This window comes from Ochotona curzoniae, unplaced genomic scaffold (assembly GCF_017591425.1).
Source record: "Ochotona curzoniae isolate NIBS_2020 unplaced genomic scaffold, NIBS_Ocur_1.0 patch361, whole genome shotgun sequence".
NCBI classification, from domain to species: Eukaryota; Metazoa; Chordata; class Mammalia; order Lagomorpha; family Ochotonidae; genus Ochotona; species Ochotona curzoniae.
Genome location: NW_024466930.1, coordinates 108935 through 130759, shown reverse-complemented (window position 1 = coordinate 130759; position 21825 = coordinate 108935). Strand labels below are relative to the sequence as shown.

General features: G+C 38.3%; 2 protein-coding genes across 2 annotated transcripts; both read right to left on the bottom strand.

The window, feature by feature from the left end:
- Positions 1 to 9430: 9430 nt before the first annotated feature.
- On the bottom strand, positions 9431 to 10381 carry LOC121167356 (olfactory receptor 12D3-like). Its single transcript, XM_040996807.1, has one exon. It carries the CDS (start codon positions 10379 to 10381, stop codon positions 9431 to 9433), a length of 951 nt encoding a protein of 316 aa, XP_040852741.1.
- Positions 10382 to 20639: 10258 nt separating this feature from the next.
- LOC121167325 (olfactory receptor 5V1-like) lies at positions 20640 to 21590 on the bottom strand. The gene has a single exon (XM_040996777.1). It carries the CDS (start codon positions 21588 to 21590, stop codon positions 20640 to 20642), a length of 951 nt encoding a protein of 316 aa, XP_040852711.1.
- Positions 21591 to 21825: the final 235 nt, after the last annotated feature.

Below are 21825 nucleotides of genomic sequence, written 5' to 3'. Positions count from 1 at the left end.
CTGTGAACAAAACCAAACATGAATTCTAATAAAAATTTTTAAAGAAGAATTAATACCATAATCCACCTCAAAATTCACCAAAAACAAAACTTGAATAGAGGAATACTTCCCAAGTCGTAACCAAGCTTCTTATGAGAACCAACACCTCAGTCACTTCCTAACCCACCCCCACAATGCTGCAAAGATGCGTCCCCCAGACCCACCTCTCAGACACCATTATTAGCTCAAGTTTCAATCTTTAATCCAGCAATCATTAACATTAAGGACATAAGAGTCTGGGCCACCTGTGTAATGGCTCAGTGGTTGAACCTTGCCTTGCACGTGCTGGGACCCCATATGGGTGCCAGTTCATGTCCCAACTACCCCACTTTCCATCCAGCTCCCTGCTTGTGTTCTGTGAAAGTAGTAGAGGAGAGCCTAATGGCTTGGGACCCGACACCCTTGTGGGAGACCGCATGAAGCTCCTGTCTCCCAGCTTCGGATCTGCTCAGCACTGGCCATTGCAGCCACTTGGGGAGTGAACCAGCAGATGGAGGATCTTTATCTCCTCTCTGTAAGTTTGGCTTTCCCAAAAAAATAAAGTATTTTTTAAAAGACATAAGAGTTTAAGCTTCTTGCATCAATTTTGAGAAGTCTTCAACCCATAAGACATAAGTAATCCTTCCTGCCCATTGTGTGAAGGAGAAAACTGAAATACTGAGAAATTGAGTTATATGCTAAAAGTCACACACTTCATAATTAATGAAACTTGCCCTTAACTACATGCTTATTTTGAGATCAAAATTTGGGCTCTGTTCTCGGTGGTTTAAATACGAGAAAAATAATTTGTCCTGCACCTCCTCTGATATAAATAAGTATGTATAGGAAATTTGTGTTTTCTTTAAAATTAGGCAGTACAGAATATGTGTGAAGAATTAAGATATATTGATCACAGGTGCTGCTAGTTCTCCTATACTCATTTCCAGGACACAGCACATAACAAGTATTAAGTGTCAAAACTTTTAGTATGTTGATCAAATACGTGTGAATGTTCCTTTGGAGAGTAGCTGTGAACCCAGAAGTCAAAACAATAAATACATGAATTACAACACTTGGATATTCTAAAAGTCATATCAGATAGAGCTGTGTTTTCAATCGGAGACAATTTTCTCCACAGGGATATTAGGCAATGATTGCGTATATATTGTATATATTCAATTATCAACCAGTAGGGACTGGGGGCATCCTGACATCTAGTGGACAGAAGTTAGGGTGCAGCTAAGTACTATAAAGCTAACAAGCCCCGCATAATGATAACAGTATTTGCAGATTCTTCATCTAATAAAGGACTAATATCCAGAATCATAATCAACTCAGAAACTTCAACAGAAAAATCATGCCAATTTTTAAATGGGCAAAGATCTGAATATACATTTCTCAAAAGAATACAAACTCAACAGCATACAGAAAACAAATACAAATGGGTAAAAACAGGAGAACATACAAGTTTAATGATCAGTAATTTATTTTTTTTTCTTTTCCAAAAGCTTTTTTTTTAATTTAAAAGAGAGTAACAAATAAGTAAATTGAAGAGATCCGACGTGGTTATTCTACCTGATGTACATGTTAACATCTCAATCACAGTGAAAGCTGGATCACATACACAGAAGCCTAACAGTTGCCCGGTTATTAGAAGTATGCTTGAAAAACAGTCAGAAAACCAGAAAAAAATGTACATTGTTTTCTTATAAGAAGGGGAAGAATATTTTTATGGTAAGAAAAAAAATGATAGTTCAGGAAAAAAAGAAAGAAATGTAGAGAAGCCAGACTTGGCCCTTTTCTACAAAGTGGAGCAGCTTTGAGCTGAAAACTGATAAAAGAAAATTTCTGAGACAAAAACTTCCTCTGCCAAAGGAAGGAAAAATTAGTGTGAACTAAGTTTACTAGAGAAATGGCTCCCATCACTGGGTTTTAAGGAGTTTCATTAGTGAGGAAATGATTCAAAAAGGTACATACTAAAATAACTCAGGAGTGTACATGAAAAATAGTATTAACTAGGATAAAAAAGCAAATAACATGTTATATTGTTTAATTTTCTACTGATAAAATTTCCTCAACTGAAAATCTTCCCAACCGACTAGATGCGTACATTCTGATCCCAGAGAAGAAAAAAATGACATTGCTCAAATTGATAGTAAGCACTGGGTGAAATAATATGCAATAATAGCTATTTTCACATGGAGAAGACTTGTGGGATATGAAATATTTCAGAATTATTTGTGTAAGTTAAAGAAATAGCCAACCTCACTTTATTTTAAATAAGTCTTTGAAAAATAGTGTCAAATTATTTAAAATCATAATTCTGACTTCCATGTGCTACCGTGATGCTATTTTTAAAAAACAAATCTTACAAAAGTCATTTTGTAAAATATTTGTACAATGGACCTACAAAAATTCATTGGAATACATGTTGCAAGAAAGCTCTGCATGGACTTCAAAAATGCTAGAAGCAAAATAAATCTATATTTTAATTCTATTTTCCATGAGCTCTTTGAAGTTCCTCTTATTTGATGTTTCCACAGAGAAAAAGAAAATAGAATCATTGTCCCCCACTAGATATTTCTGACATTATTGAAAAGGTCATCTTCACCTGAGAAATACTGTAAGCTCTAGCTTTCAAAGCTAGAGGAAAGGAATTTAGAGACCGTCTTGCATGCCCCACAGCTAACTGTACTTAACCTGTACAAGTGCAAACCATAATTCATGGATAGCAGTGGATTATAGAAAACCCTGATGTTCTCAACATTCCCCCAAGGATTTATAACCTTAATTCACAGAGAACATCATGGAATAAAATGCCTCTTGTAGCTAGTTTTTTTTTTACAGAAATATGTTGCTTATTTATTTTGACTTGAAATCCAACTTAAAGAGTAAGTGCATGTATTTCATGTTACAGTAGGAAATTGTCGTTTATAAACATTACAAAATGAGCTGCACATGTAGTTATTTATTCCATGGGACATATTCTCACAAAATATATATTTGAGTACATTTTAAATTAGAAATTGGACAATACTTTTATTTCCTTTACATATTCATAATTTCTAATTTAATATCTTTTATTAAAATAAGAATCATACTCATACATTAAAAGGAAGACAGTTTTTGAAAATATGTATTTATTATTGGAAAGGCAGATTTACAGAAATGAGAGGCCAATAGACAAAAATTGCTAGCTACTTGTTCACTTCCCAAATGGCTGCAATGCCTAGAGCTGAGCCAATCCAAAGTCAAGAGCGAGGACTTTTGAGTCTCCCACGTGGGGGTCTTGTTTTATGCAATAGAATCTGACTGCTGTAAATATCTTGTTCTGTGTATAAGCGCAACAAGCCAACTTTTGCTCTTCCAAAAAGAAGAGAGCAGTGATGTTGCATTATAAAACTTAGCAAAGTTATTTAAAATATTACAATATAAGTATCAAGGGAAATAAAGTTGCCACAGTTATAAGGCACGCTCTTTTTAGTTCTGTGGGACATAAACTACTCAATTTGTAATTGTTTTTAAAAGATTCAGTTATTGTAACAATGAACAATAACTGATTGACTAAAACAAGTGAATAAGTAATTGAATGACTGTATTTATATATACACATGCATGAACGAGAAAGAATTGTAATCAACTGAAATCTTGATTCTCTGTATATGTATACCCATGTTTATGTATATGTGTATTATTATGTATGTGTGTGAAGTATTAATGAGGCTCCAGGGCTCATTCATTTGTGGTCAGTGGTTATTAGAACAAAGTCAAAACGCTGAGGTTTCCTGGGGCGTCCTGTTATTGCTCTTGGGATTGACTCTCTCTGCATAGCCGACTGGAACTTTCCGAGCAGTCACCTCTTTTCTCCTGAGGACGCCTTAAACTTTGGAGAAAGTTTATGTCAATACTCTGTGTTATGTGGTTTGCCCCAAAAGACCTGTTCCAGGGGAAGCTGCTAAAGGCATGAGGCAACATTGAGAGAAGAGTCGCCAGTGACTGCCTAACAAACTGGCGCCTCTGGAGACAGCCTTGACTACACAAGTGCATAGCCGGATGCCTGATCCACCTTGCTCTTCAGAGAAAAAGAGTTTCTGTGCACCTCAACAATTACATCCTTAATGACTGTATGGAAACACTTGCAGCGCTTTAATAATGCAATTACCTAGGAGCATTCTAATGAGCCCCCTGTGACCTACTGGTGGAACCAAAACTTTTTGACAAGAGCCGGTTTCATGGAGACACTGGTTAATTACATTAACGACTTTGGAACGATGGCTTTAATCAGCTATAGCTTGTTCTGTTTAACACATTTTGAATATTTGCCGGTACAAGTTTCAAGTTTTGGGCAGTACATGTTTTCAATACAGATACAGGCACTGAGCAATCTGCAGTCACAGAGAAAAATAAATACTACAGGGGCCTCCAAAGTTTCTAGCTATCTATTGCCTGCTTTGGGAGAAGTAACTCGAACTCCAAGATGTTAAAGTCTTCTCCGTTTTGCGGTCACATGGGCTAATAAGAGGAAATGCTCCCCAAAAATTGATTTGATTTCTCATTCTTTTAAAATGTTACAAAAAATTAATTCCGATAATCTTTAATATTGTTAGATTTCAGTTAAGAAAACAGCTTTTTGAATTAGATTGTGCAAGTTTGAATCATGTCATCTAAGGAAAGCTAGTTAATTTTGTGCCTTGACTACTTACCTATAAAAAAGATATTAGTACCTTTCTCATGTGGCTGTTCTGAATACCAAATAGATTAATATGTTAACTGTGTTAAATATTACCACACTATTATGTGTCTTCCAGCATAACATTAGCAAAATGAACCCAGCAAGACTTCAAAAAGGTTATTTAGAGGTGAGTATTTGGAGTAACAGTAAAAACACCACTTACGTTGTTTACGCTCTATACTGGAGTGCCCGGGTTTGAGTCCCAGCAATGCTCCCAATTCCAGCTTCTTACAAATGCACATGCTGAGAAGCAATCCTGATGGCTCAGGTAGCTGAGTTCATGTCACCCATACATGAGATCCAGATTTAATTTCTGATTCCTACCCTAAACCTGGCCCATCCCAAGCTACTGTAGGTATTTGGGGAATGAGCCAGTGGAAGGAAGTTCAATGTATTCCCCTCTCTCCCTCTTTCTGCCCTTCCAAAATAATTCAATAAATGTTTTAAACAAAGTTATGACTAATTCATAAAGTTGTTTGTCATGATTATAAGGTATTTATTCCAGAAACAGGGAGATGATTCACTATTCATAAATCGATACGCATAATGCATAACATTGAAAGAGCAAAGACTAAAAATCACACAACCATCACAATAAATACAGAGAAAGCACTTGATAAAATCCCATATCCGTTATAATAGAAACCTTCAATGAAATAAATACAGAAGAAGCACATCCCAACAAAACAAAAGCTATATATGACAAGTTCATATCAAATATTACATTGGATAGAGAAAACTATAATTGTTTTAAAATCTGGAACAAGGAAGGTTTAGCCAGAGTAATGAGACAAAGTGATGAACATATGAAGAAGCCAAGTTATCGCTATTCTCAGACTATTATTCCTTAGAGAGAAAGGCCTAAACACCCGATTAATAGACTATTAGATATAAGAAATATGAGTGAGTCTTGTAATGAGTTAAATCATCACTTGTGACTTCTGTTTTGGGATTTGAGTTCTTGGAAGAATCTTGCCTCCTCTCTGTCCCAGCTCCCTGCTGATGCCCAGTCCAGCAGGCAGCAGATAGAAACTCAGATATTTAAATTCCTGCCATTGTGTTGCAGACCTGGATGGAGTTTCTGGCTCCTGGCTGTTTTGATCATAACTGCCCCATAGTATGTCTTGAAAACTGCTACTGTGATGCCTCCAACTTTGCTTTTGTAGTTTGGGACTGCATGTTTCCTGCAGGCAGCAGACAGTGGGGCCCTGTTTTTAAATCTATCCTGCCAGTGTGTATCTCTGAACTGGGAGAATTTGGGTTATTTACATCCAAGGGTACTATTAATAAGTAAGTCTTGGTCCTTTCATTTTTCCATAATTCATTCTAGTGTTCGTTTTGGATTTCCTTTGTACTTTAGCTAGATTTTTGCCAGTACATTCTTTCATGATAATGACTATCTTTTTCTGTTTCTGAGTAAAATACATCCATGTATATACAAGTATCACTTGTAAGGCTTGACAAGTGGTGATACATTCAATTGCTATTTTGGAAAGTCTATTTCACTTTCATTTATAAACGGCAGCTTTGCTGAGTGAAGTTTTCTGGGCTGGTCATTTTTTTTTCCATATCATATTGTGAGCAGTGCTGCAAAAACATGGTGGATCAGGTTTAGAAGCATAGTGAGAAACTCTAGGCTTTATTCAATACAGTTTGTCTTACAAGCATCCAGTGATTGGGTCCAAATATGCCCTACACTGCCTCAAAAATCCAAAAATGCCTACCAACAATAGTACATCTTAGTTACAGGAAGTACAATCATCTGACACATTTTTCACTAAATGGAATACACCACATTCTCCAAGCCATGGGACATCTTTAAAACTGTATCAGAAAGTCTATGAATCTATGAATCTTGGGGCATTTACTTTTCTATCTTTGAAACATATTTTTTAAAAGATTTATTCATTTATTTCAAAATAAAAATTTTCATCTGTTGGATCATTACTCAGATTGATGGCAACAGCCAGGGCTATGCCAACCCAAAGTCAGGAGCCAGGAGCCAAGAGCTTCATTAAGGTCTCATGAGGATGGCAAAGGCTCAAACACTGAGCCATCTTCCTCTGCTTTTCCCAGGCCATGAACAGTTGCTAGATTGGAAGCACAACAGCCAGGGCACAAACTGGTGCCCATATGGAATGTGGCATTGCAGTCAGTGACTTTGCTTGCTATGCCACACTGCAGGCCCCTGGAGCACATATTTCTTATCAGAGTATCCACCCTTTCTTACTCAATAGATACAGTTCTCATAATGTGAATAACATAGTAAATTAAAATTTTTCCCTGCATAATTTTCCCATGATCAGGAAGCCTTCAGATAATTTAGTGGCAGAGAGCTAGAAAATTATAGTCCTGATGCAAGGCTGTGAATATTCATCTCAAATAAATGCAAAGTATTTTGGATCCTTCTTAATAATCAGTGCTGAAATTAATGCACTCATCAAATTACTATCCACAGCTGCTAAATGCAGCCAATTCAGTTATGCAAGCAGACTGTGATCGTGAGTGGTGTGCAGTCCTATGCAAATAGTGAATCTATTGTGATTGAATGTAGGCAAATAATCTTTTCATCAACTAACATTCAAATGCAACACCTGTCCCACAATCTAGCAAGGCCACAACATTTTGGATTATCTCTTGCCATATGAGCTTTAAAAATATCTAACTATTTTCTTTCCCAATGTGTAAAATTATTTGATTTGAAGGTCATATATGCCCTTTGGGTAAGAACTAGGAAAAACTTCTACCATACACACTGTAAAATTGCAGGTGCTTCCTCAAGAGTTCTGTATCCCTGAATTGAAGAACTATGATAACTGATGCAGGTCTGGAAACTGAATGAAAACATAATATGTTGAGATGGCTAATGCCAACATTTTGCTTATCGATTCTAAAACATAGTGAACCATCAGACTTTGTTGTTTTACATAGTGTTCCTAATGATCAGCTAGCCATCATCACAGACCCATGTGGGTCATGATCCTTGAACAGCATTCCAAACTTGCTGATTGCTGCAGTGATTGAATCAATTTGGTTCTGACCGATGCACTGTAAATCGCATCTCTAAAAAAAAGTTAGTGTTTCTCTCCATCAATGATTCATTAATAAAGGAAATTATGAAATTTGGGCATAGTTTTTTCATACATGGGTTTTTTTCTAAAGCTTTTGATGAAGCTAATACCTTCATATTATCAAAATCACTTAAGGGCCTCAAGCAATGGCTCAATCCTCCTCTTGCAAGCGCCAGGATCCCATATGGGTTCTGGATCGTATCCCAGCTGCTCTGCTTCCCACCCAATTCTCTGCTAGTGCCCTGGGAAAACCACAGAGGACCAAAGCCTGAGGATCCTGCACCCATGTGGGAGACCTAGAAGCTCCTGGTTTCTTGTTCCTGGCTTGGTATCTACTCAGTTCTGGCATTTGGGGAGTGAGCCTGTGGATGAAAAAGCTTTCTCTTTGAAAAATCTGAAAAATCTGCCTTTACTATAAAAATAAAATAAATCTTAAGAAAAGAATCATTTAAGGTCATGATCATAAAACAATTTATGTAATGTTAGCATTTGTTTTTGTGTGGGGGTAGGAGCATATGAGACAGAGATTAATGATACAACATTATGGAACTAGCCCAAGCATCATAAGTTAAGGGCATAGTCCTGCAAAATTGTGCCCTAACTACAGATGGCATGTATATGTTTGGAAACTGGAAGTGGTCAGCTCATTTCTAATCAACTGGCTATCAATTTAGAGGCTCCAACCACAGTCTCATATTTGATTATTTATTGGGATGACTCATAGAACTCAGGAACCACTATACTCAATATTAAAGTTTTATTAAAGTAAAGTACACAAATCAGAGCCAACTAAAGGGTGCAATCAAGGGACAAGTTCTGCTAAGGTTGCCAACCAAAGCTTCCCTGTTCTTAAGATGAGATGTCTTTCCCAATGCATTGATATTCAAAAGTACGGAGAGTATTGATATCCAGTGAAGTTCACTTGAATTTTTCATTTGTTGATGCATAATAAGGGTATGTATTTATGGTAACAACTACGCCTCAGTGATGAGTTGAGTTGTTATTTAGTCTCATTCCATAGCCACAGATGACTGAATCATTGAGACATGTAACTGAACTTGGTCTCCAGCCACCCTCCCCTCCTGAAGGTCAGGTTAATAACAACATAATTCCAAACCTCTAGACCTAAGCTCATTGTTGGTCCTTCTGGTACAACCAGGCTCAATGCAACCATTCTGGGGCCTATCATGATTCATCTTACAAGTATAAGCTCAGTTATGATCCAGGCCGATGGATAATAAAGACATGTCTCTCATATCACTGGGAAAACTCTTAGGGTTTAGCAGCCCCTGGCCAATAACCCAAAGCAAAGGCCAGGCAAAGCCTTCAATATACATCAAGTGCCTACCCTATGCATTTCTATCCTTCCTACATCATTCATTCCTGTATAGCAATTAATTACCCCTAAAAATTTATTATTGGGTGCCCCAGTGCACCAAACTTTAACTGGTACAAGATTATTTAGCTTATTTTGGCTTATTCCCAAGTTTCTTGTTCTTGCCATATTACTTTATTCCCTGATATAAAATATACTCAAAATTTATGAGAAGAAACTAGAAATCAAGTAAATTGATTATTTGTTACAGTGAAGCAATGAGTCATGTCAGTCCTAATGGTATTTCTGGCGGTCTTTAAACCACTTACTTCCAAAGATTTTCTTCAAAGCCAATAGCACTTCTTTATTCCTCAAGGTGTATATCAGTGGATTCAGGACGGGGGTGACCGCGCTGTAAATGATAGCCACCACCCGATCCTGACTCATGGAGGTGGCTGAGGCAGGACGAATATATGTGAAGCCCACGGGTCCGTAGAAAAGACACACAACCATAAAATGAGAGGCACAGGTGGACAGAGCCTTGCGAAGGATCCTGCAGGACCAATTCTTGAGTAGAAGGAAGCCAATGATGTAGAAGTAGGAGAGGAGGGTAAGGAAAAAAGCGCCCATGGATATGCTGCCTGTGACCACGGAGAGCAGCCACTGGTTAAGGAAGGTGCTACTACAGGCCAGTTCCAGGAGAGGCTTGACATCACAGAAGAAGTGATTGAGTTTCTGAGCATGGCAAAAACTCAGGCGTGCTGTCATGACAGAATGCATCAGAGCATAGAAGAAGCTGGTAACCCAGGCCACCGCTGCCAGCAGAATACACACCTGGGGGTTCATGGCGACAGCATAGCGAAGCGGGTTACAGATGGCCACAAACCGGTCCAAGGCCATCACAGCCAGCAACATGGCCTCTGTACTTCCCAAAAAGTGAAAGAAGTGTAACTGTGTCATACAACCTAGGAAAGAAATGGCCCTGCGAGTGGAGAGGAGATTCATGAGGACCTTGGGAAGTGTCACCGAAGAATAGCAAATATCCAGGCAAGAAAGATTTCCCAGGAAAAAATACATAGGGCAGTGCAATTTGGGTTCCAGGATAACAATCGCTAATATAGCTCCATTTCCGATCAAGTTTATTAGGTAGATGATCAAGAAAATCACAAAGAAGACAGGCTTCAGCTCCTCAGCACTGGTCAGGCCAAGTAAAAGAAACTCATCCACGGTCGTGACATTCTCCATCGCTTTGGGGAGCAAAAATCACAGCAACAATCGTCATGATTTTCTTAAATTTCCATCTTGTACTTTGGGAGTTAATGGGAGCAAGTTTATCTTTTGTGTACACCGAGAGTGAGCTATGATGTGACTACTATATGGGAATACTAAAGATAAACCTACTTAAAGCAAAATTAAAGAAGATGATATATCCCTGATAAGTCCTGAATCCATAAAATGGCATTTGATCGATAACACTAGCATATTATTAATCGATTTCATATAGGTAAAAGGTGCTTAACAGAATTAGGAACTGTAAGACCTGAACTCACATGTGGCACTGGAATTTGGATTCATAAAATTTAAAACAGACTGATTGTTTATAATTACCTGAGATGATCAGTGTCCCTTTTTATCACTGTTACTGCTACTACCCATAAATAGCAAAGATCTGCTCCTCACTGCACCTTCGTTAGGGCTGGGATACAAGAATGGACTCACATGAAATGACTGACAGTCTCCTACGTTGTTGGGAGACACTCCAGCAGCAGCATGATGGACTTGTGAGAATTCACAAAAGACACCTAATGTGAGACTGGAGGGGAGAGCAAAGAGGAAGGGAGGGAACTTGGGGGAGGGAGAAAGGAGACCCCAGCATCAACTAAACTGTATCAAGAAACAATTTTAAAAATCATAATAGGGCCCGGCTCGGTGGCACAGTGGTTAAGGTCCTCTCCTTGAACATCCGGGATCCCATATGGGCGCCAGTTCTATCCCCGGCAGCCCCACTTCCCTTCCAGCTCCCTGCCTGTGGCCCGGGAAAACAGTCGAGGACGGCCCAAAGCTTTGGGACCCTGCACCTGCGCGGGAGACCCAGAAGAGGCTCCTGGCTTCAGATCGGCATAGCATCGGCCGTTGCGCTCACTTGGGGAGTGAATCATCGGGTGCAAGATCTTCCTCTCTGTCTCTCCTCTCTGTATATCCGCCTTTCCAATAAAAAATAATAAAAATAAATCTTTAATAGAAAAAAAATCATAATAAAAAAAAAACAACTTGTGAAAGACTTGTTCCCAACATGTGATTCTAGAACTTGCGGAAATTCCTCACCTCTTCTTCGATGCTTCAGAGTTATAAGACATTAATATTTGTGTGTGAACATCCTAAACCTTCAGCAAAACTTAGACATTAAAAATCTATGTACTTCAAATGTTATGGTAAATAGAAGGAGTGAAATAACGTAATTGGTATCATAAGCCACAACATTGCAAAATGGCAGATGCATCATGAGTGCAGCTAAGAACCCTGAAATAATGAGAGATTCAAAGTCAGCGCTCCAGAGGAGTAAGTTAAAGCTCTACCTATAGTGCTGGCATCCCATAGGGTGGTTCCATTTCTGATTCAGTACCCTGCTAATATGCCTGGGAAAGCAGTGGAGGATAGCCAAAGTGCCTGGACCCCTGCACCCACCTAGGAGAGCTGGAGGAAGTGCCAGGCTCCTGGTTTCAGACCAGCCCAGCTCCAGCCATTGCAGCTATTTTGAGAGTTATCCAGAAGTCAGTTTCTCTATCTTTCTATAATTATTTTTAAAAAGACTGAGAGATATAAAAGTTGGAAAACTCTTTAAAAAAACTGTTCAGTGCAGAAGAAATGCCTCGCAGCAAATGGTATATCTATGGTGGGGAAGTGGCTGGAAGACACAGAGCAAGATGAAGTGCAAGCACAGAGGAAGAGGTAAATGTAACAGAAACAAAGGAAACCTAGTCATATATAAAAGAAAATAGTCCGAAGCCAGGAGCCTCTTCCGGGTCTCCCACGCGGGTGCAGGGTCCCAAAGCTTTGGGCCGTCCTCGACTGCTTTCCCGGGCCACAGGCAGGGAGCTGGAAGGGAAGCGGGGCTGCCGGGATAGAACCGGCGCCCATATGGGATCCCGGGCGTGCAAGGCGAGGACCTTAACCACTTGCGCCACCGCGCCGGGCCCAGAACTGAGAGTTTTTAAAAGCTACCGCATTAGGAGTCTTTTATTCAGGAGTACAGATGCATACTGCAATGTGTCTTCACTTTTCAGTATGCCAGTCTCCATCACACAGTTCCACTGGATGAATATATCTTGCATTTTGCATAAAAGTTGCCTTTTATGACAACATATAATATTTGTCCTTTTGAGATTGTCTTATTTCACTGAATATAATGGCATAATGAATTTGTGACTGCTATTGAAGAACTATACAAATTGTAATAATTTAGGGGAAATAGTTGGAAGGAGGAGCAATCAATGGTCTATGTCATATATAAACTACAGAAGAAATAGCTTTAGAAATTGACAGAAATAAAGAAGAGTCACAATTAGAAGTCTAAACACTTTTCTATCTTTATCTGATGGAAAACTCAACTAAAAAGTAAGAATACAAAAATATGAGCAGCATAATTACTAAATTTGATTAGTATATACAGAACACTGAATCAGCAAGAACATAAGTCATATTTTAAGTGCACATTAAACATATACAAAGCAAGGATAGGCTGTTTATAAAAAGTGTTGAAATCAAAGAATGTTCTTTTGCCATGGTAGAATTCAAAAATAGTATATCTAGAAACATTATATGCTTCAGAGTAAGGAATACGTATCTAAGTAATTAATGAATGAAAAGTAAATACTAAATACAAATCAGAGAATATTTTGAATTGGTTAGGAAAATAAGGCATAAGCAAGGTTTTGGCATGCAAGCACATAGGTAAGTAAAATGTTTATCTTGAATGCCTATGTTTAAAAAACTACAAATAAATGTGTATTTTAATAGCTTTTATTATCTCATATGCTAATTTGTACAAGCTAGAATCATCACTCATTTAGAATACGATGATGATCTTATTTCTACTTTCTCCATCTAACCATAGACTTTTGTTAGGTGTACACATTTATTTGAAAGTCAGTTCCAACGAGAGAGAGAGAAGCAGACAGGGAGAGATCTGCTGCTTCACTCCCCAGATGGCTGCAACAGTTGGGAAAAAACAAGGCCAAAACCAGAAGCTGCTTCTGGGTCTCCCGCATGGGCTCAGGGGCCCAAGCACTTAGATCCTCTTCCATGGTTTGCCCAGGCACATTAGCAGGAAGCTGGGTAGGAAGTAGAGTAGCCAGATTTCCAACCCGCACACATACGGGATACAAGTGTCATAAGTGGTATCCTTACTGCAATACCACAACACCAGCCCTCCCAGAACCTACATTTTTTGGTAAGATTTATTTATTTAAACCCAGCAATAACAACAACCAGCTGACTGGGGCGATGGACTTTGCTGGGCCCTGTACTTGCCTGTACATACAAGAATCTGGTCTGGGAACACCTCAGACAAAGTTACTTTAGGGATTTCCCCTATCGAACTGCTGGACTCAGAACCCTAACCAACAAAAGACAGAAGACAGAACAAGCCAATCAACCACCTCAGCTATATGTTGGCAGTGAAATACTGGGCAAATTGAGACTTTATGATGGAGTATATCAATCAATGGATTCTTCAACGACCCCATAGTGCTTGGAGTGGAGAGATTGGCAGCGATTCATAACTGGTGAACTATCAAAACCACTTGAGCAAATATCTCAGAGCATGCCCTACATCCGGGACCTGGGGTGGGTGGGAGACTGGGTGGGGCTTCTCCCTCAATATCCTCCTTTACCTCAGATACATGAAGGAAACAATATGGAAATAATAGTCTTACCCACTTTCCTATAGCCCTTGAACCTTTTTACCCTAATTAACTATATAAAGATTGTCAAAAATATAATAAAAAATGAAAAGAAAAAGATTTACTTATTTGTTTGTTTGTTTATATATTTTAAAAACATGGTGACAGAAGAGACAGAAAATCTAACAGTATTCTAAAGATAACATTTATGATTTATCTATTAACCATGAATCTAATTATATAATATTTTCAATGTTCCAATATTATTCAGAATAAAATTTAGTCAGTAGAGTGATCTACAATGTCCTATATCATCTTACCCTTTCTTTATTTTTGGCTTCTGCTTCTACTGTATGACTTGATCACTCAGTCATTTTTACCTCTATCTGTTCCTAGAAATCTACTCAGAATCCCATCTCAAGGTCTGGGCTCGCTCTCAGATCTCCTTCACATCTGTGCCTTAAACTGTGGATCCATCTGAGAGCTTTATGCTAAACTACAAACACACAAACATGTCATCATTTACTATTTTGTTATCCATGATACTTCTCTTAATCTGAATTTTAGTATGCATCTTCAACTTAAGTGAAAATTCTGGAAAGGAAAAACAATCCATATCTCATTCGTTACTGTACCCTCAACATCTTAAAAAATACCCGCCACATTTCTGAGTGCTATCTATACATTTACTGAATTAACTAATGAATTTGGATTTCCTGTTTAGCGCTTTTCATATTTAAAAACAACCTTCAGCTGGACATATTTTATCTTTTTTTCAACATTCAAATCTATAACATATTCACAATGTTCTCCTGATTGTGAAACTAAATATAGTAAGAACTTCACTTACTTTTATCATAGCACCTGGCAGCAAAGAAAATAGAGATGGACATTTATAGATCAACTACATTAATTTTAAGCATATAAATACATCTATGTGGCAGGACCTGTTTACAATGACAATAATTATTCTAAGCAATTAACTTTCATAAAAATCAAATTATGTAATTGAGTAAATTAACAAAGACCCACATTTTATGTATTATAGAGAAAAGAAATTTACTAAATGGAATTATATAAGTGAATGACATTGAAATCAACGTATATAACCAAGTATTTGGTATGTGAACACTTTAAACTATATCAATAATCTGTATCCCATAAATGATTTTCTCTATTTTCTGGATAATATCACTATCCCTTTTCTCCTAAAAATAACACTATGGCATGTTATATAACCGCTTAACACTAAACAAAACCTAGCTGCAAGTGGAATCTGCCACTCATGTGATTCCTGAATTTTGATACACAACATAAAATCACAAACCTAATTAATTTCTTGCCCTCACTGCCTTTGTCCCCTTATCTTCTTTCTCTTTGTAACACACCCAGAGACACACAGACACACAATACTGCACACATTACCTCCACTAAACAGTAACACATGTTGAGACATGTAATTATGATGCACACCTATGCACACACGGGCTACTTACATAGAAACCAAGTGGGAGGAGGGCAATAATGTTTGAAGATATTGGGAAGTTCATAGTTATCCAGGTGCACCTGTTGTTTCACTGTAACATTCACATCCTACATTCAAAGACAATCACCAGTTATCTTCACTCACTCATCGCAGTGGTCTCAATCCGCTTTAACAATAAAGATGTCCCTCTGCTCTAATACCATTTTTTTCACTTAGTCTAATCCAGTTTGTACTGTGTTTTCCTCTAGACATACCTTAGAATGAATAAAGCATTGTTTGGTTTAATAGATTTATCCCCAAATCAGAAATTGGGTGTATTTTTGTCTCCTTGAATAAAATTAGCACAGAGTTCTGGCTGCTCAAAACCTCTTATATATACTTTCATTTCAAACACCTAATATCTGAGTGTAAGTCTGAATCTCAGCAAATCCTCTTTGTTATGATGTCCAAACGGGGAGGAAAAAGATGGGATAAACCCTCTGTAAAATTCCTTAGTGGCATCATAGGCATTAATGTCTTGGGATTTCTCTCTCAGCAGATTTTTCTCTCTCCATATGTCTCTTTTCACAAAGATCTTTTTATTCCCTTCTAGTAAGTCATAGTGATTTAAGAATTTCCCTTCTAGTAAGTCATAGTGATTTAGTAAGTCATAATAGAATAACAGAAAGGGAAGTCAAGGATAAAAAAAAAAATAGAAGATAAGCTGATATTCCAGAGAACTTAACATCTAATAAATATAAGAAATATGAATACCTGGAGCCATATATTGAAAACTAAATTTGATGAACTTTTGAATTGAGTTCCATACACATAGAAAAGTAAAATGTTTGGAAAAACTATACTCAAACATAACTTACATTACAGCCAAATTGTTATTGGTTCTGCTAAATAATGAGTGTAACAAATAAAGAGTAGAGAGTATAGTCTCACCAGAAAATAGACAAGGTCTATAAAAATAATCAAGCAAAAAATGGTCAATTTCACTCATATAAATAAAATTATTAAAGTTATCATAGTATATAATTCTTATAAATGTGGTAAATATTTAAAACAAAATTAAGCAAAACACTGTATTTGCAGCAAAACTGATACACCTAGAAATTCTTTATTTTATTTTAATTTAAGTCCCACAAATGAGGAAGAACATGTGACATTTGTCTTCCTGTTTCTGGCCTATTTCACTCAACGTGATTTCCTCTAGTTTCAATCATTATTATTAAAACTTTGTACAGGAACAATTTATGTTCATAGCCCATTGAAATCACATAAAACTTTAATGAAAGTCATTATTTGTACTATCATGATAAGCATTTAGTTTTAATATTTATTTTTATTGGAGAAGCTGATTTACAGAAAGAAGGAAAGATACATAGAGAAAAATCTTCCTTCCATTGGTTCACTCCCAAAATGGCCTCAATGGCTGGAACCGAGCCTATCCAAAATCAGGAGTCAGGAGCTTCTTCCACATCTCCCACGAGGGTGCAGGGTGCAAGGTTTTCCCATGACATAAGCAGGGAGCTAGATACAGAGGGAAACAGCTGGGACCCAAATCTGCATTCATATGTGATGGAGGATCAGCCAGCTGAGCCATCATACCAATCAGTATTATTTCTGAAAGTGAGTAAACACAAAATGAACTTCCTGGGTCCTATATCAATTCATCACCAAAATATATAATAATCAAGTTAATGATGTATTAAATTGTTAGGTTTTGTTTTCCCACTATCATTGTTACCTTAGGGTAACAGTCAAAGACAAATCAGAATAACCCAGATTGATTGCAGGATCAGATTTGATTGAATAGCACCTAGGAAAGTATTGTTAAGTCATTTAACTCTTTATAAACATAATATTCTTTACCAAAAAATGAGAAGTTACTATGCCAATACAACTTTGTAAACTTCTACTCCTCTCATCTACTTATAAATGGACAAATTATGAAATCAAATGAAAAGGGAGCTTTCTAGAAAGTGCTCCAAAGCAAGCCAATTTAGAGATGAAGCCAAGATTAATGAAAGGGAAAATGAACCAGGGGATTTTCTAGCTTTTACTGCTTATAAAAAGTAAAAAGGCCTCAACTGACATCACTGTCTATAAAACCTACAGACTTTCTAGCTTAGAAATACAAAGAGTTTGAGCCAAAAACATCCGTTGGAAGTAAAAGTTAGCTATGGGGACCCGGCACAGTAACCTCGCAGCGAAAGTCCTCACCTAAAATGCACAGGGATCCCATATGGGCGCCGGTTCTAATCCCAGCAGCCCCACTTCCCATCCAGCTCCCTGCTTGTGGCCTGGGAAAGCAGTCAAGGACAGCCCAAAGCCTTGGGATCCTACACCTGCATGACAGACCTGGAAGAAGCTCCTAGTTCCTGGCTTCGGATCAGCTCAGTTCCAACTGTTGCGATCACTTGCAGAGTAAATCACCGGCCAGAAGATCTTCCTGTCTTTCCTCCTCTCTATATCTGACTTTGCAATAAAAATAAATAAATCTAAAAAAAAAGTTAGATATATGAAATAAGAGAAAGACAGAAAGCCTAAATTCTTTACTTTTATTTATTTTTATTGTATTGGAAAGGAAGCTAGGGAGAGGGACAGCAAGAGTGAGAGTCAGAGAGATAGAGAAATTTTCCATCTTCTGTGCACTACCCCAAAAGCCCGCAGCAGCCAACTCAAGCTGAGGCCAGGCTACACCCAGTCTAGAACTCAATCTGAGTGGCAGTGAGTGACAAGAATTTTGACCCACTCCTTGCAGGCCACCAGCAGGAAGACAGATTAGAAGTGAATTAGCAAAATTGCAACCACACTCTCTGATGTGTGATGCAGGAGTCTGGGGCAGTGTCTTAACTCCTGTACCAAATGCCCAACACCCTTAAAAATGTTTGTATACTGGGGCTGGCACATTGACTCAACAGACTCATCCTCTGTATAGGCTCCAGCTCTAGTCCTGATTACTCCACTTCCCATCCATTTTCCAATTATGGAGTAGAAAAGTAGGGGAGGAGGGCCTGGCGCAGTGGCGCAAGTGGTTAAGGTCCTCTCCTTGCACGCCCGGGATCCCATATGGGTGCCGGTTCTAATCCCGGCAGCCCCACTTCCCTTCCAGCTCCCTGCCTGTGGCCCGGGAAGGCAGTCGAGGACAGCCCAAAGCTTTGGGACCCTGTACCCACGTGGGAGACCCGGAAGAGGCTCCTGGCTTCGGATCGGCATAGCATCGGCCGTTGCGCTCACTTGGGGAGTGAATCATCGGACGGAAGATTTTCCTCTCTCTCTCTTCTCTGTATATCCGCCTTTCCAATAAAAAATAATAATAATAAAATCTTTAAAAAAAAAAAAAAGAAAAGTAGGGGAGGATGACCCAGGTTCTTGGGACTCTGCATTCATGTGGGAGAAGTGAGAAAAGTTCCTGCTTCCTGGCTTCAGATGAGATTGACTCAGCTCCAGCCATAAAAGCCATCTGAGGAATGAAACAATCTTTCCAATGAAAATAAGTAAGTCTTTAAAAAAACATAATAAAAGGATAAAAGAGTTAAAATGGATCAGAACACGGTCATTAATCTCAGGCCCTCTAAAAATCTTGAAATGATGTTATAAATCATCTCCAATTCCATTCAGCATTGTCTGATAGCAAGCCTCCTTCCCTGAAGACCTGCCAGAATAGGTACCCATCTGTAACAAAGCAGCACATTTGTAGACACTGTGTTCACTATGGAAACCAGAGCAACCCTCTGAATCAGTTGCCACCACTGTTAGTGGCAATCTGAGGTCAGTACTACCTACCCAGGCACCTAGGCACTGTGCCAACATGAATCCTATAAGAAATACAGAAAAATTTGCTACCATCCGTGAATGCCGGTGTAGGCCCATTGTTGATTCAGCGTGAGGCAGACCCTTATCCCAGTGTCTGACCTCTTCACAATCTGCTACAGATTGTCCAATGCATGCATGAATCACGCAAGACACACGGGCCACCTGATAACCAGGCCACCAACCTTGGACCCCATTGCAGGTCCTATAGCAGTCATGCAATACAGCTCCAAGTTCACTCAACCTCAGTCCCAGAGGCATTTTGATCAGGCAGAAGATCCTTTGCCTTCTGTCTTTTTATTTCCTTACTTTTCCCCATTTTGTTCTTTCATTTTTCATCCCTATTATATTTAGATTAGTCTTACTTAGCCTCACTGTTGATTTTTTTGTAGGGCAGGGGAACCTGGAAATGTAAGTTTTGTGTATTTTTATAAATGTGTATCAACTTGTCTGTTCTAAATTTGAATAGCATGTGAATATTTTTTATTTTAGATGCATGTGAATATTTTATAGCTTTCAAAACAAAAATGTTTTCATTCTTCTGTGCCTCACTGTACATACAAACTGAGATTTCTGTTATTAAAATGTAGTGGATTTCTCAAAGAAAATGTGGTCTTTGTCACATATTTAAAGACATGAAAATAAAAGAGACAGAATTCAAAGACTATGATGTGGTTTTTTCCAAGAGAAAATAAATTGACTTTAGTCCGTGAATCTGGTGAAATAAATAAAATTTGACTTAAAAGAACCCAGGTTATTAGCATCTCCATTGAAATTCATATTTCTCAAAGCTTAATGTGAAATTGGCAGGGCTTGTTACAGTTCTTTGAAAAAAATGGTATACACGGAGTATTCCTTTAAAAGCAAATTAAGACAAATGAAGATAAACATAATTTGAGCATTCACAATTGAAAAATCTGTTGGCAAAATATGGGAACAGGCAGAAGTATTTATGGATCCCTTAAATAAAAGGTTTTTAAGATCTTGGGAAGACAATAAATATAAAAAGAAGATGACAAAAGAAAGTAACCTTTCAACAAATGATGTGCAAGCCAGTGGAGAGTCCACTACAGGACAGAAGTGTCATAATGCTCATCACAATAACCATAATTATTGCATTTGTAAGTTTCAAGCTATCTTTTTAAATGTTTTATTTGGATACAATTTCAAACATACAAAAACATTTCAACAATAAGACTACAAAACAATCCCAAATTTACCCTTTTCTGAAATCCATCTATTGCTCGTATGTCAACCCATGATCTTATAGCTCTAAGATCAGCTGTCCAAACACGAGAAAACCATGTTAATTTCAAGGGAAAGGAAATTTGAAAGTCACTACTTTCCCCCCTACAGTTCTCAGAGCCTTTCTTATGTCTTTATTCCTCAAAGTATAAATTATAGGGTTTAGCATGGGGGTAACAATGCTATACAATACTGAGATTAATCTGTCTTTTGTCAGTGAGTAGGATGAAATGGGCCGTACATAGGTGAAAATGGAACTTCCATAGTAGAGAAGGACAATGAGCAGGTGGGAGGCGCAGGTCGAAAAAGCCTTTTGCCTCCCTTCTGAAGAGCGGATTTTCAGGATGGCAGAAATGATGAAGAGATAGGAAAGAATGATACCCAAGAAAGGAGCCCAACCGATGAAGACCCCGATGCAAAGCAAAACCAACTCATTGACAGAAGTGTCCCCACAAGACAAGATCAGCAAAGGGGGAATGTCACAAAAGAAATAATTAATCTGGTTGTTGCCACAGAAGGGCAGGCGGAAGGTCAACACTGTGTGCACCACTGAGTTGAGGAACCCACTGACCCAGCATGAGGCCGCTAACCTGCCACACAGGGCCTTGTTCATGATAACTGAGTACCGTAAGGGTTTACAGATGGCAGTGTAACGATCATATGCCATTGCCGCCAGCAAAAGACACTCCACCCCCACGAAGAAAATAAAAGCAAAGAGCTGGGTTATACAGCCCCCATAGGAGATGCTTTTCTTCTCTGACAAGAGATGCACCAGCATCTGGGGGACATTGGTGGTGGTGTAACAGATGTCAAGGAAGGCCAGATTTCTCAGAAAAAAATACATAGGGGTACGTAGTCGGGTATCAACCCATGTAACCAGGATAATGAAGAGATTTCCTCCCAGGGTGCAGAGATAGATCATAAGGAAGACCATAAAGAGCAACAGTTGCAAATCATTTAGGTTGGAGAACCCTAAGATGATGAACTCCGACAGAGCTGTTTGGTTTTCTCCTTCCATGATGTTCTTTCTTGGGATCGAAAGGAAAAGCAGGATAAACTGCAGTATTCATGGGCTTTTACAGCAATAATCTGTAAGACAAGAAAATAGAGCTGATACAAATAAAATAATCATTCTTGTATCATGATAAATACTAGGTCATTTATGACCCATGACAGATTGTGAGGGTTCCCAGTACACATCACATTTAAAAAAAAAAATCCATGTTGTTGATGTTTTTATGGGACATAACTTA